Raw genomic sequence first — 14,976 nt, 5'->3', positions numbered from 1 at the left:
AAGAAAAGTAATAAAGGCTCATAAGACCTGTAGGTGAAACTGAGTCATTTGCCTCTTAAGATCTGATCTTCACAACATCCTTGTTGCAATCACACATCTACTTAAAACTTTGCAAATGTGATCGATCACCAAAGATGAATGTTAACACCTGATGTGATTAGGTCAATAAATTAATAAGTAAACAAATCCATTCACATTGCATTTAAATGTTCTATGGGACTTACAGTAAAAGGAGCTCATTATTAAATAATGTGGTGTTTTTATGCTCGATGCAACAGTCAAAAAATACTTCTAAATGTGGGATTCTTCTATGATTTGTGCCGGTGTTTAAAATAAATCCCTGAACAACGAGGCTTTACCCCATACTTACTCGGTACTTGCTTCCATGGCTGAATTAATAACTGAATTAGCAAAGAGTGAAATGATTCATCTCCAGCTTCACGAGTGCTGTATGTTTCCTCAGAGAATCCATTCAAAGAGAACTGGATCTGTTTATTATTTCAACAAAGAAAGTTTAGATTAATTTTTAATAAGCATGCTTGATAAAGTGCAGCATATTTTATGTCTGCCTTTTTTTTCATAGTTCTATGAGCAGCTTTTCTTTTAACTCAGGATGAGGTTTGTTAAATATTAGTGAGAAGGGATTGTTCCTAATACAATGTAATCCAGTCAAACTTTTCTGTTTTTGCAGTTAGTCTGGGGACTTCTCAGAGATTGCTCAGTTATGCTACTTCAATATTTAACAAGCGTGAATGTAAGACTTTTTAAATGATGAGGCTATTATTATAATAAAGTTACTTATGCTCTACCTGTATCTGTTCCTGTTGGCAAGAAGGTCTTGCACCAATTGCATATGACACTTTTAATTGTTGCAGTGAATAGTTCATCTTATGGCTCATACTGTTTAGGCAAGACCAGCTGACTTGTCTTTACCTCACGCTCGATGTCAGTGAGAGCTGTCCTTAAACCTTATTTCCAATAGGCAGGTAAAGAAGACACTCAGCGAGGGGATCAGAAAGAAACGGAGATAATCAGACAGACATGGAACCAGAGGAAGTGAGAAAACGGGACAGACAGGCTGTTGCAATGAGTTGAGAGGTGTGAGGATGCTCGATAAGCCATTATCACTCCTAGCGGTGGATATCTTTCCTTACCACGGCCATTCTTTTCCCTTTGACTGTTTAATCTTTCAGAGCCAAACATTTTCAGTGCAAGCTAATGGAAGATATGGGGTGACGCTGACTGATGTGTTGGCTCTTTTGTGTCCACTCATTTATCAGGGCTACAACCGCTATTGTTTGCTTCAGGCCCAAGACAGCATTTAACATGGTGATCAGAATAACCACAGCAACACAGATAAAAAGGCCTCAGAGACTACTAAATGCACATTTGCTGCATGTTAAAAACATCCAAATGCTTTCCTTATTGTGGGCGTTATTCTTTGGTACCCTTTCATGAAATTTACACAGGATTCTATCGGCCTTGAATTTCTTGTCTTCCTCTATGGTTTGCTATTCACTCTTACTGTTACCTGTTTTTGCAGGGGAGACGCTCTGCATCAGGCAAAGCCCACCTTTTGCGACGCACCATCAGTGTTCCTGTGGAAACACAGTGTCCAGAATTCCACAGCCAGCTGTCCACCGAGAGCCGTAAGTAGCCCTGTAGTGATCACCCACCCACTGATACAAACATATTCTGCAAACAATTCAACTTTTATCCTAAACTATTCAGTCAGAGAGGAAAGACTTAAGATTAAATGATAAACACATGTTGAACATGGTTGTTGATTTAATGAAATATTATTTTGGTAGAACTGAGACTCATATAAGACCTTATATCAAAAGCTGCTCAATTTGAATTGAGTTAAACTTAAATATCATACAATATGCAGATTGTTCAATACAAAAGTTGTGTTCTGAATGTGGCTCAGAATAAACCAGCCAGACGCTGCAAGATGTTAAAAAAGGCTTTCTTTGCTCATATTGGAAGAGACTGAAAAAAAATCTATTCTGTTCAATGTCCACTAGATGGAGAGCTTGTTGCTTTGCATTTCTCTAGTCTTGTGCCTCATCTTAACCAGAAGAAGAGAAGAGGCATTCAAAAGTTGATTGAATGCTCTCTTGAGAGAGTGTATTGATTTAAATCAATGAACAAGTTGTTGTACGAATGTATAAGCTTTTGGAAAATCATACATACGCTGAACAAAAACTTTAGTGATTTAATCTGTCTGACATACCTTTAACAGAACAGTTTGAATCAATTAAACCAACACTTAGTCCAATGTAGATGGTGCTTGGTCCACTTCAGTCTCCTCCTTGTGTTTTGGGAGCATAAGACTAGATTCTGGCATGAAAGCTGTTTTCAGACAGTTGATATAGAGTTAACTTGAGCTGTGAGCTAAGGAACACTTAGATGTCTGTCACACACAACATGAGTCCAGGGTCTCTTACTGCTGCAGGGCATGTTAGAGGATGTCCCCATGAGGTGTAAATATAGTTCTAATTTATTTTGTCAGTCAGCTAGAAACGTGCTAGAAATTGTGATTGAAAATCAGCCCATTATAACTACATGTGGTCAACTTGTGGTCGCAAAAAGTACTCCCAGACTGTCACGGTGCATTAATAAAATCCTGATTTTATAACCACATCATCATCTAAAATTTGAATTTGTTAAAAAATCTGTAAGCTAAAATCTACTGTGCTCCTCCAAAAAGTGACCCCATGGGTTGTTTGTTCATGCAAGCAATAACAAGCCTATAATTATTTTTTTTTAAAAGTGTCGAACTGAAACCCATTATGACATAAAGATGTGTAAAATGTTTAAAGCTTTGGGGTGAGGGGCTTTCAGCAGGAGAAGGGGTTTGTTTAAATCTAAATTAGTTCGGCGTGCACATTCAGCTTTTATTCTGATATGAATCTTTTGTACCATAAAGAGCTAGATTAGTTAAGCTTTCAGCTTTTCCCATTAACCAAGCGCACACAGTTAGGATTAATGGAAAATAATTAACATGTTCAAATAATCAATAAACTGCTATGAATCAATTATACTCTCTCTGATCCTTTAATTTCAATACAATTTCAAATGGTCTGCAACATTATAGATCAAAGGCTTAAAAACAAACCTGTGATTGGTGATCAGCCCTGAAAATCTTCACACTTTACTGAGTGACGCTCAGTTATCACTTATCTACTGTGGTATTGCATGCTTTGTGCCAGTGATTCGATTCATTCACCGCCATGTAACAAAGGATAATTACCCTTGCTCAGATAAGGAGCATAACCCAACTATAGCTATAATCGAGTTAATCTCATCATGTAAACCCACTGACTGCTGTGTTTTCACACCACACCCTTTCACACATAGAATTCAAATGGCTTTATGTGTGATGAGGTGACAACATTTATTAGTTTAGATACAGCAGGTCAGATTTGCATTACTGTTCCTTATGGCTTAATTTAGGTTATCTGTAGCACTATCAAGAACCATAGTTTGGGCATTACAGTGAGACCAGATAAAGGCATGGTTGTGAACACTGTGTCGGTAGCCAGAAATATTTAGATTTCTTTTACATGTTTAAGAATATTTAGGTGTCTGTGCTGGCATCTGAATGGCTTCCCGCTCATGAGGGGTTTGCACTTACTGTAACTGACACAAATGAATTCATTTTTCTCAAGACATCTGTCAGGTTTTTTCAAAGTAATATATTTTAGTGGAAGGTTTCTTTCCGGTCTGCTTTATGTTTGGTGTCTTTACTAGCTTTCAAAGTAATCTTTGAAAGTTATGGGTTAAAATTTAGAGATATTTCCATATTTCAGTGGCTCACTAAGACTAAGTCTCCAGCTTTGCTTTTCACTCCATCATTTACTGCTTAAAAATCTTAACTTTATTTTATGTAGCTGTAGTCGCTGTGCTGATGATGCCCAGGTGATGCACAACAACTGTGGGAGGAGATAATGTGTGAATATACTGTACTTAAAATTAAGAATGAAATAAAAGCCAGGCCTCTTATAATGGCTTATAATGAAGCATTTGTCAGTGACCTCATTATGCCCTTCCTTGACAAGGAGACACAGTTTCCTGAGGTGTTAATGATATGTCTGTCAAATGCTTTGGTCAAAATAACACAGAGACAGTACAGCAGCTCATTTTTCTTCCATTAATTTACACCCTTATTCAGGAGGATCAGTTTAGGGCGATGAAGTGACCCAGTCAACTCCGGTCTACTCCTCTCTTATGATTCGCTGCTTATTAGCTCTCTGCTTAAAAACGTTGGAGCACGTTATTATGGTATGAGAGAGAAGTTAATTGCCTGAGATGTTTGAAAAATACTTGACCAGCAATATCCTTCTTAAATACATACATTTCCCTTATTTGCAGTTCGACTGGGGACAGCTGGCAGGCTACCTATTCCTCTTTCAGCCTCAGTCTTGATACGAGTCATTTGTTGAACTTGCTTAAGCTTTTAAAATAAACATCACAAAATGTAATGGCTGCTAGCCAGTAAATAATGCTTTTCAAAACTCACGACGTAATTCCTCCCCCACATATCAGCTCCATAAACTCTTCAGTTCACTGTCACACCATTCCGGTGTGTTTTATTAAAGTTTTAAAAGACTAACATTAAGAAATGTTGCTTATCTGAGCTATAATTCACTACCTTTGTAAAAGCTGTTACTGGTGCTGCACTGATGGTGCATTCAATAGCAAAAAGAAAATTGGAATCTCAAACTTTCAAGTGGCAGAAAAGTTCAACAAACCATTTAGAAATCAAATGCACTTGTCAGGATATAACACAGAAAAGCATTACTACCTCATTCATTTCTTCAGTTAAGTGAAACGTTAAACAAATGATGGCAAAGCAAAAGGCAGGCGCAATGTGGCTAAAACTTCCTACTTCCGAGGTAAAACAAAAGCAGGATCATAGAATCATAGAGGACTAGTAGAGAGAAAACCTTTTAAAGTGACGTAAGTTTCTCCTGCAAAATCTGAACGGCTCACAACATTTTCATATATATGGGGCCCATTTTTATTATTTTTTTATTGAGTTTTTTAAAAGATATTGACCCTCCACCCCCATATCATGTACCCTTTGAATGACTTTGTGTCGGACCTATAGGTTGTTGCATACAGTATACATAAAAGAATGAATGGATTTTAAATTGAAACTGTACAGAAAACACTAAGAGCGTCACCACAGCTTGTCAAGCTAAGTTAAGATTTCATTTTGAGCCATTAAAATAAGGCATTCTATAAAAATATGGCAACTCATAGCGTTCACAGTGATCATTTAAAATATAAAAGCAATTTATGGAAATAAAGGCCTCTGTTTCTGTTAGTGGAAATATGGTCAATTTATGTGTTATGGCAGAACGGGAAATAATCAGAACATCAAATTATTTTTTAAAGCTGTTTTCTAAAGAAGCTTTCAGCTTCTTTACACAGGGTGACTGCTTAAAGAGCTGATCTAAACAGCATCAAAAGTCACAGTATTTTTAGCCGATTTAGGGTAAGACAATCTGGAATCATTAACTCGAATGACACTTGCAAAAACCACAGCACCATAATGTACTGTTTGCTTTCATATGCCATTATTTTCTGGAATAATATTAGATGTGCTCCAATGTTGAATAGCCCTTTAATTGGTTGGATTATTTTTTTACAGCAAAAATTCAAACAGTTTCTCAAATGTAAGGATTTCTTTGTTTTAAAAGTAGTTTTATAAATGTTAGAGGTACTGACAGAAGTATGTCTGACACCCCATGACTGATGACTGACATTTCTAACTATGTCTGCGGAGGATCATTGTACATCACTGCACAGATGAACCCGCATTTTTGCTATTGGCTCCCCCTACAGCTGTGGGATGTGACACCACTCTGTGTGAGCCTTGCAAATGAGCAGCCATACACGGGAATTCTTTTTGGTCATGTTGAAGGGGCTATAAAAACGCTGTGGAAAGCCTACAAGAATATCAAGCAACCATAAAGCAAAACTGTGTGATGCAGGGCTGGAAACCAAAGTTCTTAGCCCCTGGGTGCTCCAGGGCAGTTTCAAGCCCGCAAAGATGCAAAACAGATGTCAGCGTACTTCAGAATGAGACGACAGGACATAGTTTTTAGGCTGATAAACGTGTTGCTTTAAATGGTGATTTTATTAGTGCAGAGCAACAATATGGAAAGCCTTTAAAAGGGAACTCCGGTATTTTTAAACCTAGACCTTATTTCTGGCATGAAATACGTTCATCTACTCACCGAGAACAGTTTGGCGAAAGTCGGCGTCCTTCGGAAGCTATTTAGAAAACTCACGATAGGCGTATATATCTGTATAATGGAGTGAACAGGGCAGGGACGATGCAGCCTCTAAATAAGACATTATCTGTCTTTATTTCACCAATACTTTAGGAGGAATGAATGAACGAATGTGTAACATAGCTCTGTTAGCTCATAGGTGCTGTTTTGTGGCTACTTGCGGCTATAGGAGAGCTAACGGAGGAATTTCTACATAGGCACTCTACTGGGACCGAGGCCCGTTTGACCCCAGCTTAGAAAATACATGCAGGAGTGATTCAAAGCCCAATCTAGGTGTGTTAGTCTGGTTTTGAAATGCTTGATTTTGTACAATGTTGAACAAATTAACATGTTTCACGCATTTTAAAAGTGCGGTTTTAGTTGGTCTGACAATAATTTGTTTGCTACTTTCTAGTGTTGTGTATGAATAATTAGTAATAGATATGATCTTTAGGTACTTTTTATGTTTCAAGCTTTTTAACATTTAGGTTATGGTACTTTAAAGGGATTTTTCCTTTTTTAACTGACTTTACTGAACTTACTTAATGATGCATGTTTAAAATTGATCAAAGTGAAAACATTCAGAGCAGCCACAACTCCCTCCACCCATATCTGTCTCTCTCCATGTGGAAACTGCCCCTCTGTCTCCTCCCTCCCATTCTGCGCTCTGTTCTACTCTCACTCCCTGCTCTCCAGAGAGGCTCAGTCAGACAGATGTAACACAGCAGTAGAAGCCTGAGCTGAACTGGCAGGCTGCAGGGGCCAGACCAGAGCCAACAGCTCTGACTAGAGAGAATAGTGAATAAGAAACAACAGCGGCAGACGACATAGAGTGGTACATGTTCAGTTGTCGAGTTATCTTTGCCTCAGTCAGGATATGGGTGTGTTGATCCGGGCGCTCATCACTCTGTGAATTAAACATGGACCCTGAAACCAGCACCCATCAAGATGCACAGCAGGGTAAGTGAGATTTCAAGCGAGGGAAAAGATGGAAAATTGTGGAAGTGATACTACGGAAAAAGTTGAAGAGCATGTAGGTGAACAAGGGAGTTGGGTCACATGGTTTTCCTGTTAGCCTGCTTTTATGGCTAGGCTCTCCATTTGGCTCCGAAGCTGTTAACTTGGGCCTCTGTGGTCAGTCATGAATAGGACTTCAGTCTGGTCTGTTGGCTCGGGGGTTCTGGGCTGAAGGGTGTTACATGGCTATATGATAAAATCAACCGCCTGCCAGAGAAGTTTAGCTTTAACAATCCATTCCTAATTACTCCAACGCAGTTTTACAGTTTTTGCCTTGTTAGAGTTGGAAACTGTCTGCAGACTGGATTGTCTCTACTTTGTTTTCAATTTCTAACTAATTTTGGTTTGAGTGTCATGAAGCAGGAAGCTCTCCTCTTTGTGTTTGAACAGAATAATTAGCATATGCGAGGGGCCGTGGGTGTATGATTTCTACTGAAATGCAGCACGATAATTTGGTTATGTGAATGTGTATATTTGTAGGCTGTACAGTGTTCGCAGTACGTAGGTGTTTGTGTTAGAGACCCAGAGCGGCACAAAAGAATGAAAGTGGGATACAGAGGGAGAAAGAGGGGGAGACACAGAAAGAGAAAGAGTTATGTACACAAATAAATCCAGGGGGATCCAGACTCCACTGTTGGCCAGTGAGTGCTCACTATTTCTCTTCCCCCTCATTTTCTGCTACCTCTCTTCTTTTCTTCAACCTCTCCAAATGTTCAACCATAAGCGAGATCGTCAAAAGGCAGAAAAGAATGTGTTATTAACTGGGTCAGAAAAGATGTTTTGTCCTCATGGCTAACGGGAAGGACTGCTGTGTTGCTGATGAAGAATGTGGTTAAGAGAATGAGTCAACTGAGAGCATATTTCCAAGAGGCCATAGTTTCTCTATGCCAGCGTCTAAGCCACATTGCTTTATGCACTGGGCTGTCTGCCATTTACAGAGACAGAGACACAAGAAAAAGGGAAAAATCGCAGAACAGAACTTTTTTTAAATCTCTCTCACGTCTGCTAACAGTCCAGCTCAGAATAGTGTGAACATTGAGCTTTTCCACACCTTCACACTAAGATTGCCTGAATTAAAAAGTCACCCAGTATTATTCAGCTTCCTCTTGCACATAGCCACAGAAGAACCTTTCAAAAGGTTCAATAAGAATGGAAGAGTCAGCGCAGAAGTGACAATAATCTATCATCTGATAACATTTTCACCTCAGGCCTGCAGGCTACAGGAAGGGCTGAAGCTTGGTTCTCAAGCTTGCAGGTATCAATTTTCCCTGTGACACACAGGCTCAAACGTCATGGCTGTTGTTTGTTAGAAATCTAAGAACAAATCCTTTTTCTACCTGTCTGTATGCATACCGTTTTTCTGTATCACTTTGTGTATTTTACATGTAAGGTAGATGCCAATCTGCTGGCTGGACCTCCTCTTACACCTTACATCCCTTTGGAAAAAATCTATCACCTCTTCGAAAAAGCATTTAGGAACAGAGGAGACCGGCTGCTTTTTATTCTGCTTTCTGTAGAATAGCAGCTGCTAAATGTGTGATCCCGCCTTTGTTGTATTTCTTTGTTTATCATGAATCAGGTGGATTACTGGACTTCAGCAGGCCAGTTTATCTCATTTATCACTGTTATAACCTGTCTAGAAGAGGCAAAGCCTTTCCTGAAAAATGTTGATGGCACTGCATATGCTGCTTCAAAAATATTCCTGAGCCCATTCAGTCATTTCAATGACAGAATCATGTTTTAATGCAGGTAAGGTTATGAAGATCACTGCAACTAGGTACAGACTTTTTCTCCAGCTCCTCTCACAAAAGTGTGGAAATTTGAGATTTTTAAGGATTATACTACTTAATGATGTAAAATGTAGAATTCTTTCTTTCACTCTTTGCTCATGCAGTCTTTTTGCAGATTGGTGAACTGGTTCCTTTAGTTAATCGCGACAATGTTGGTTTCTCTTCAATGCACAACTAAGAAACATAACCCCTGGTTTATACTAACTTCATGGGTGGAACAAAAATGAACTCTGCATTAACCATCGGTGGTATCAGAGCCGGTTTCAAAATCGAAAGCATTTGTTCAACTGAAGTATTATGTTGGACTAAAACCAAACTTTTAAAATGCATGGCAACAAGTTAGTGTGACCAAAATTGGTCAAAATCAAACCTCTCAAAGTTGGACTAACTGCTAGATGATACGGTCAGGAGTTCTAAATTTCTCCTGCATGTACTGGTTCTGCTCTCTGCACATTCTCCCCAGTTCCCGTTCAGTTAACTAAAAGAGACAGCTTGCATGTTTGTTAAAAACAGTAAAAAAAGTAAGTGTACTCTGAATTCCCAACAAAGCTGCTGTCTTTGTCCCATTTCTGTGTGGCTGAAAAGCAGCTCACTCAGACTGTGCCGCCTCAATAATTACTCTACAGTAACGAAAATCTTGATCTTATAAAGTCAGAGTTTGACATTTGCACACAGACATTTAATCAAATTATTATTCCAGTAACTCTAAGACTACGTGTGTGTTGTGATATTGACAGTATTTACATGCACAATGTTCCCCCCACAGAGAAAGTTAGAAGCAGCAGAATGCCTTTAACGGTTTCACACAGTCAACAGTTGGGCTCTCACGTTTTCATCTTTCAAACATCTGACAATCTTCTAATGTCCGTGCCCCATTCAAATGAAAACACCTAATAATCTTAGAAGCTGCCTTTGGTAGAATTTTGGAGTTTGTTCCTGCCGTAAATGGCACGATAACCGCTGTTTGATGACTTTGTACAAAACAACTGTATTACTCTGCAACAGCAAGAAATCTGCAGTTATCTGTTAACCTGTCACCCACCCAAGGTAGGTACTTCAAAATGAAATGAACCCCCCACAGTAAACATCTCTTTCTGAGCACTCATCTCTTTGTGTGGCATCAAAGTGATTACATCAATCATGCTATCTTATAGAAGCACACAGAGATGAGAGACGGTGTCAGGGAAAGAAAAAAAGGTGCATGCAGAAAAAGTCCAATGCCCCTCATTGACATGCAAATAGGCCTGCGTGTTTTTGTCCTACATGAGAAAGGTTGAATGCTTGCTCGAGTACCAGGGGAGAAAACAGAGGGACGATTTAAGTGTGAGCGTGCGTTTTAACTTGCATTAGATAGGACTTGCTTTCAGCAAAGGGATTTAAACCAACTGGAATTCCTTGAAGCACTTTTGTAAAAATCAAGGGACTTTTCCTTTTTTTTGCAGTGAATTAGGGTTTCTCACGATGCTTTTAACATTTCCAGATATTATCCAGATGAGACTGTGGTCTTATGGTTGAGAGTGCTGTAGGGTTTTATCAAGAACAATGTTCAGCTTTTGATAAAAGATTTCTTACTTGTGTTGTCATGTGCTAAAACTTTGCCAGACTTGAGCTGAGTGTTATAGTGTGTACAATTTGTTACTGAGCTGTTGGGGTAGCAGTTGAAATGTAGTTTTTCACCAGGCCTCATGGCCAGTTCATTTTGGTAAATGAGTGACATCCTTCACTATGTGAAGTTGCAGCCTTGAGTAGAAAAGTGTTGTTTAAAGGGTTTAGAGACTGACAAAAATGTGATGTTTAGTCTGTCCTGTTTCCATCTGTAAACATATTTGTGTGTCAAGGACTATGGGCTGTGCATGAATCTGTGCACACTTCTTTGTTAAAGCAGATTTTAAACCTTTTTGCCAGATAGCTGTTTTGCTAAGTTTGAGCTCATTCTGGCTCACCCCCCTCTTTAAAAGAGTCCATTTCAAAATTTCATAGAATTAGGTTTGAGATTAGGGGTTAAAGGCAATTGGCAAGGCCATGAGAGGGTGTGATGTAAATGTAATCATCTGTCCCATCTTTTAGGGTCTATTGTATCCCTCTGAGCCCAAATATTTATAACTGCGCATGCTGCCTGTGTCGAATCTCCATTCAAGTGGAAACAACTAGTGTAAACAACTATCGACTGTCCAAGAACTCTTGACAAAAAAATCTGTTTAAATCTTTGCTAAATAATCCTCTTTTTTAAGTTTTGAACCTTAAAAGCATGTTTATCTGACTCTTTCTGAAGTACACTAACTATTATTGTGCACATTCTGGGGGATGAAACTGTCCTGGAACATCCGGGCAGCTGAGACGCCGCACTTAACAAGTTTGGTTTCCTGCCCAGTGCACAACCATGCCATAAAAAAAAGACTTAAAAGACACTGTCACCATTACAAATAAAGATGCAAAAGACCCAGCACAAAGCTATGGGTGGAGGTGAGGAAGAAGAGGTAAAGCTCATCCGATATCAGATTGGAAGAAAGCTCAGAGAAAGCAGGATGACAGACAGTTGCAAAGTTAGCTGTATCGTTTCCATAGATAAGTATTAACTGAAAAGCTCTCTTGTTTTGACATGCCCCATGTGGCATAAATTCATTAAAAGAAAGTGATCACAATCATTTTTCCCTCTGCTCTGTGTTGGCTGTAATTGAGTGTAGTTTGAAGCTGTGGTTGGTTCCTTTAAAAAAACTTATAAAACATGTTTATATACTGAAGACATTTACTTTACTGCAAAAACTTGCTGTCTTTCAAATGGTATATATGTTATAATAAATGAAAATATACTTTCCTATTTGTGGTGGAAATTTTAGTAAGGCACAGAGTCAGTAATTTTCTTCTGAGGAGATAAGAGGCTTTTATAATAATATCTTTGTAGAGAACAACACAGTTCAAAGTACAGAGCCGGTCTGACCACTGAGTTGTTAGATCCTGTAACATTATCCTGCCATGTCTCTTGACATATTTGGAGGCTTCTGGAGGTGTTTTTGTTTTTTGCTAACCTCCAAAGCACGGCTGTGCATGCACAGTGTGCAAACGGAGGTTGGTTTTTACGGCAATGGCCACAAATGTAGGACGAGTCAAAGAACCAAAAATTGCTTTAAGGTTTAAATCTTTTTACTCCACGAATACATCTGAGTATGCAAAGATTAATCCCTTTCATAAGTGTTTATGTTTATATGAAAACATCTGATTATTACAGTTTTAAAGCTGAATTAACTCATTTCTTACACTTTTTTTTAATTTTATCTGTTTGAACTCCAGAGGGAAAATCACTGCAGCAGGCTTCATTATTCTATGGAAAAATGCAAGCCAATTAAAAAGGTTTATTGAAGGTTTATCAATTAAATATTTGGTGGGTTCATAAACTCAATGTTTGCCTTGTTTTTATAAGCACTTAGAAGAAACTTTTATTTATATTTATCATCATATGGCCGTTATTTCAGAGATAAAAAAAATTGTCAGACTAACCCATCCATCCATCTGGAGCCTATCCCAGCGGTCATCGGGCGAGAGGCGGGGCATACCCTGGACAGGTCGCCAGTCCATCACAGAAACCACAAAGAGACAAACAACCATGCACGCTCACACTCGCCCTAAAGACAATTTTAGAGTCATCAATTAACCTGACATGCATGTTTTTTGATGGTGGGAGGAAGCCGGAGTACCCGGAGAGAACCCACGCATACACGGGGAGAACATGCAAACTCCACACAGAAAGGCCCCAGGTGGGGATATTTTTATAATTGTGTTACTGATTATTTTCATTCATGCATTGAAGGAACTGGTCCAAATGTGGTTCGGTGTGCTTTTTGGTGGTGTTTGGGGATTTAGTGGTCGACTGATGGGAACAAACCCTCTCGCTGTGAGGCGACGGTGCTAACCACCACACCACCGTGCAGCCCTGTCAGACTAACCCATCAGACTTTAATGTAAAAACATCTATAATTTACATCTAGGATTGTTTTGCAGGCTGCGGGTGGTGTGGTGTTTAGCACCGTCCCTTCACAGCAAGAGTTGGTTGGAGTCCCTAGGAATGAGAGTGAGTGTGCATGGTTGTTTGTCTCTGTGTGGTCCTGTGATGGACTGGCACCCCGCCTCTCGCCCAATGACAGCGGCCCTGAGGGAGGAAAGTCATTTCTGGTTATCAAATCCAGCAGAATTCAAGCTACAGAGAAACCGTACTGCTTTAGCATTAGTAAAAGAACATGTATACATTAATAAGTTAAATAAAAACCTGGTCTGACACAAGTGGGGCCTGATTCGTTGCACTGTTCAGGACAGGATTATGTGTTGTGGCACATGCATTTCTCACTTGACCTTGCTCAGTTATTTTGAAATGTTGAAACCACATATTCTTTTGATGTGCACAAATTTTATTTGGACAAACTAAATGTCTTATTCTCAGTGGTACCGACCACAGTCTTACAAGATAAAACTCTCAAAACTTAATCAATTTCACCTTCAGACTGTGTCTACTGTCGACTGATGCATTAATGCTTGGCCTTGGCTTGGCTGGCAGGCACTGATGGGATGTTGCCTCCATGATGAAATTTGACTATATCTGCAGAGCAGGCTGTGCATGTTTCTGAATAGGGAAAAAATACCACACACATTTGCAGGCTGGCAGCTACACAAGAGGATTACTTCAGCTATTTGGAAAATGCAGAGTACTCCATCAAAAGCAATAAGGGAAAAAGATAGAAGTGGATAAAGTATGCTTTAAACAGGGAGTGACCGAGACCAACAGAACATGATAAATCACATCAGTTTTCAATGTTAGAAGAACTGCTTGGTCAACAGAGCCTCCAAAGAAGCCAGGGACACATTTGTGTGGACAGATCATATTTTTATGATTGTGTTACTGATAATTTCCATTCATGTATTGAAGGAACTGGTTCCAATGTGGTTTGGTGTGCTTTTTGGGGGTGTCTGGGGATTCAGTGGTCGACTTATGGGAACAAATTACTGTATTCGAAATATTAAAAATGGATGAGTCCATCTGGAAGAGTTATTTTCCAGGAATTAAGGATCCTTGAGCAACTTAAGGCAGGAACAGGCATGTTTTTTTTTTTGGCACAATTGGGTTTGCTTTTTCAAAGCAATGACAAGTGGCAGCTTGGTTTAAAACATTTTTTTGCAAGTTGAGGAACACCAAAGAAATTACAGACGGGTCTGAAGCAATAGTGGTGTTTGGTTTTATTTCTCTTTACTAAGTTACAGTTGTGTGACATTGAAAGAGACATTAACTGTTTCTGGAGGTCTAAAGTAGCTGTCTGCTTAGTGTGACATTCGTTACAGCGTGTGTTAAATCTTTTTGGTACAAAAACACCAAACAAATTAAACATTTGCCCTCTCTCTCCTCATCTTCTTTACTATTGCCTTGTTCTATTTTCCTGTGAGCAAGATTACGCAAAAAAAAAATACCTGGCTGACTCTCATGAAACTTGGTGGATAGTTGGAACATGAGAAAAAATTTCACAATCAACACTATGGATTCCTCTGACAAAGCCTGGTTCAAAACACCCTCTGAATTAAATCTCAGATTAAATCTCAGGCACAGATTGTCTTCAGACCCAACACAACAAGTTACCATTTAGACAAGTTGGTAACACAACAAGTTACCATCTGCTGACACAGACATCAAAAGAATGTGAATAACCAGCAGCAATGAGATGCTCCCTGTTTTTTCCCTGAGGTCACCAGCATCTGGGTAAACGAAATAGCACATAAACATGCCACAATGACAACTTCTAACTGCTGACCAGGACGTGTAATATACGCCTTCACAACAAGACAGCTTGCCAAATCAGTAAAGGGTGGTAGTACATATGTTTCTCAATGAGGGAAGGGGCAAG

At 39.2% G+C, this 14,976-nt stretch overlaps 1 protein-coding gene across 3 annotated transcripts in view; it reads left to right on the top strand.

Annotated features, from left to right (window-relative positions):
• Positions 1-1,574: 1,574 nt before the first annotated feature.
• LOC140277563 (disabled homolog 2-interacting protein-like) overlaps positions 1,575-14,976 on the top strand; it is a 149,355-nt gene continuing 135,953 nt past the window's right edge. For 2 of the 3 annotated variants that reach the window (XM_072372646.1, XM_072372645.1), the window contains exon 1: positions 1,575-1,649. Coding sequence is in view for 1 of the 3 variants with exons in the window: in XM_072372640.1 (XP_072228741.1) it covers positions 7,208-7,247 (40 nt within the window). In the remaining 2 variants the exon portion in view is untranslated. Of the gene's footprint in view, positions 1,650-6,998; positions 7,248-14,976 lie in introns of those variants that run through there. The other variant, XM_072372640.1, reaches the window with a different exon arrangement.

This window comes from Leuresthes tenuis, unplaced genomic scaffold, assembly GCF_036924035.1.
Source record: "Leuresthes tenuis unplaced genomic scaffold, fLeuTen1.0.hap1 SCAF_19, whole genome shotgun sequence".
Classification (NCBI taxonomy): domain Eukaryota; kingdom Metazoa; phylum Chordata; class Actinopteri; order Atheriniformes; family Atherinopsidae; genus Leuresthes; species Leuresthes tenuis.
This window is presented reverse-complemented; position numbering and strand designations above follow the sequence as displayed.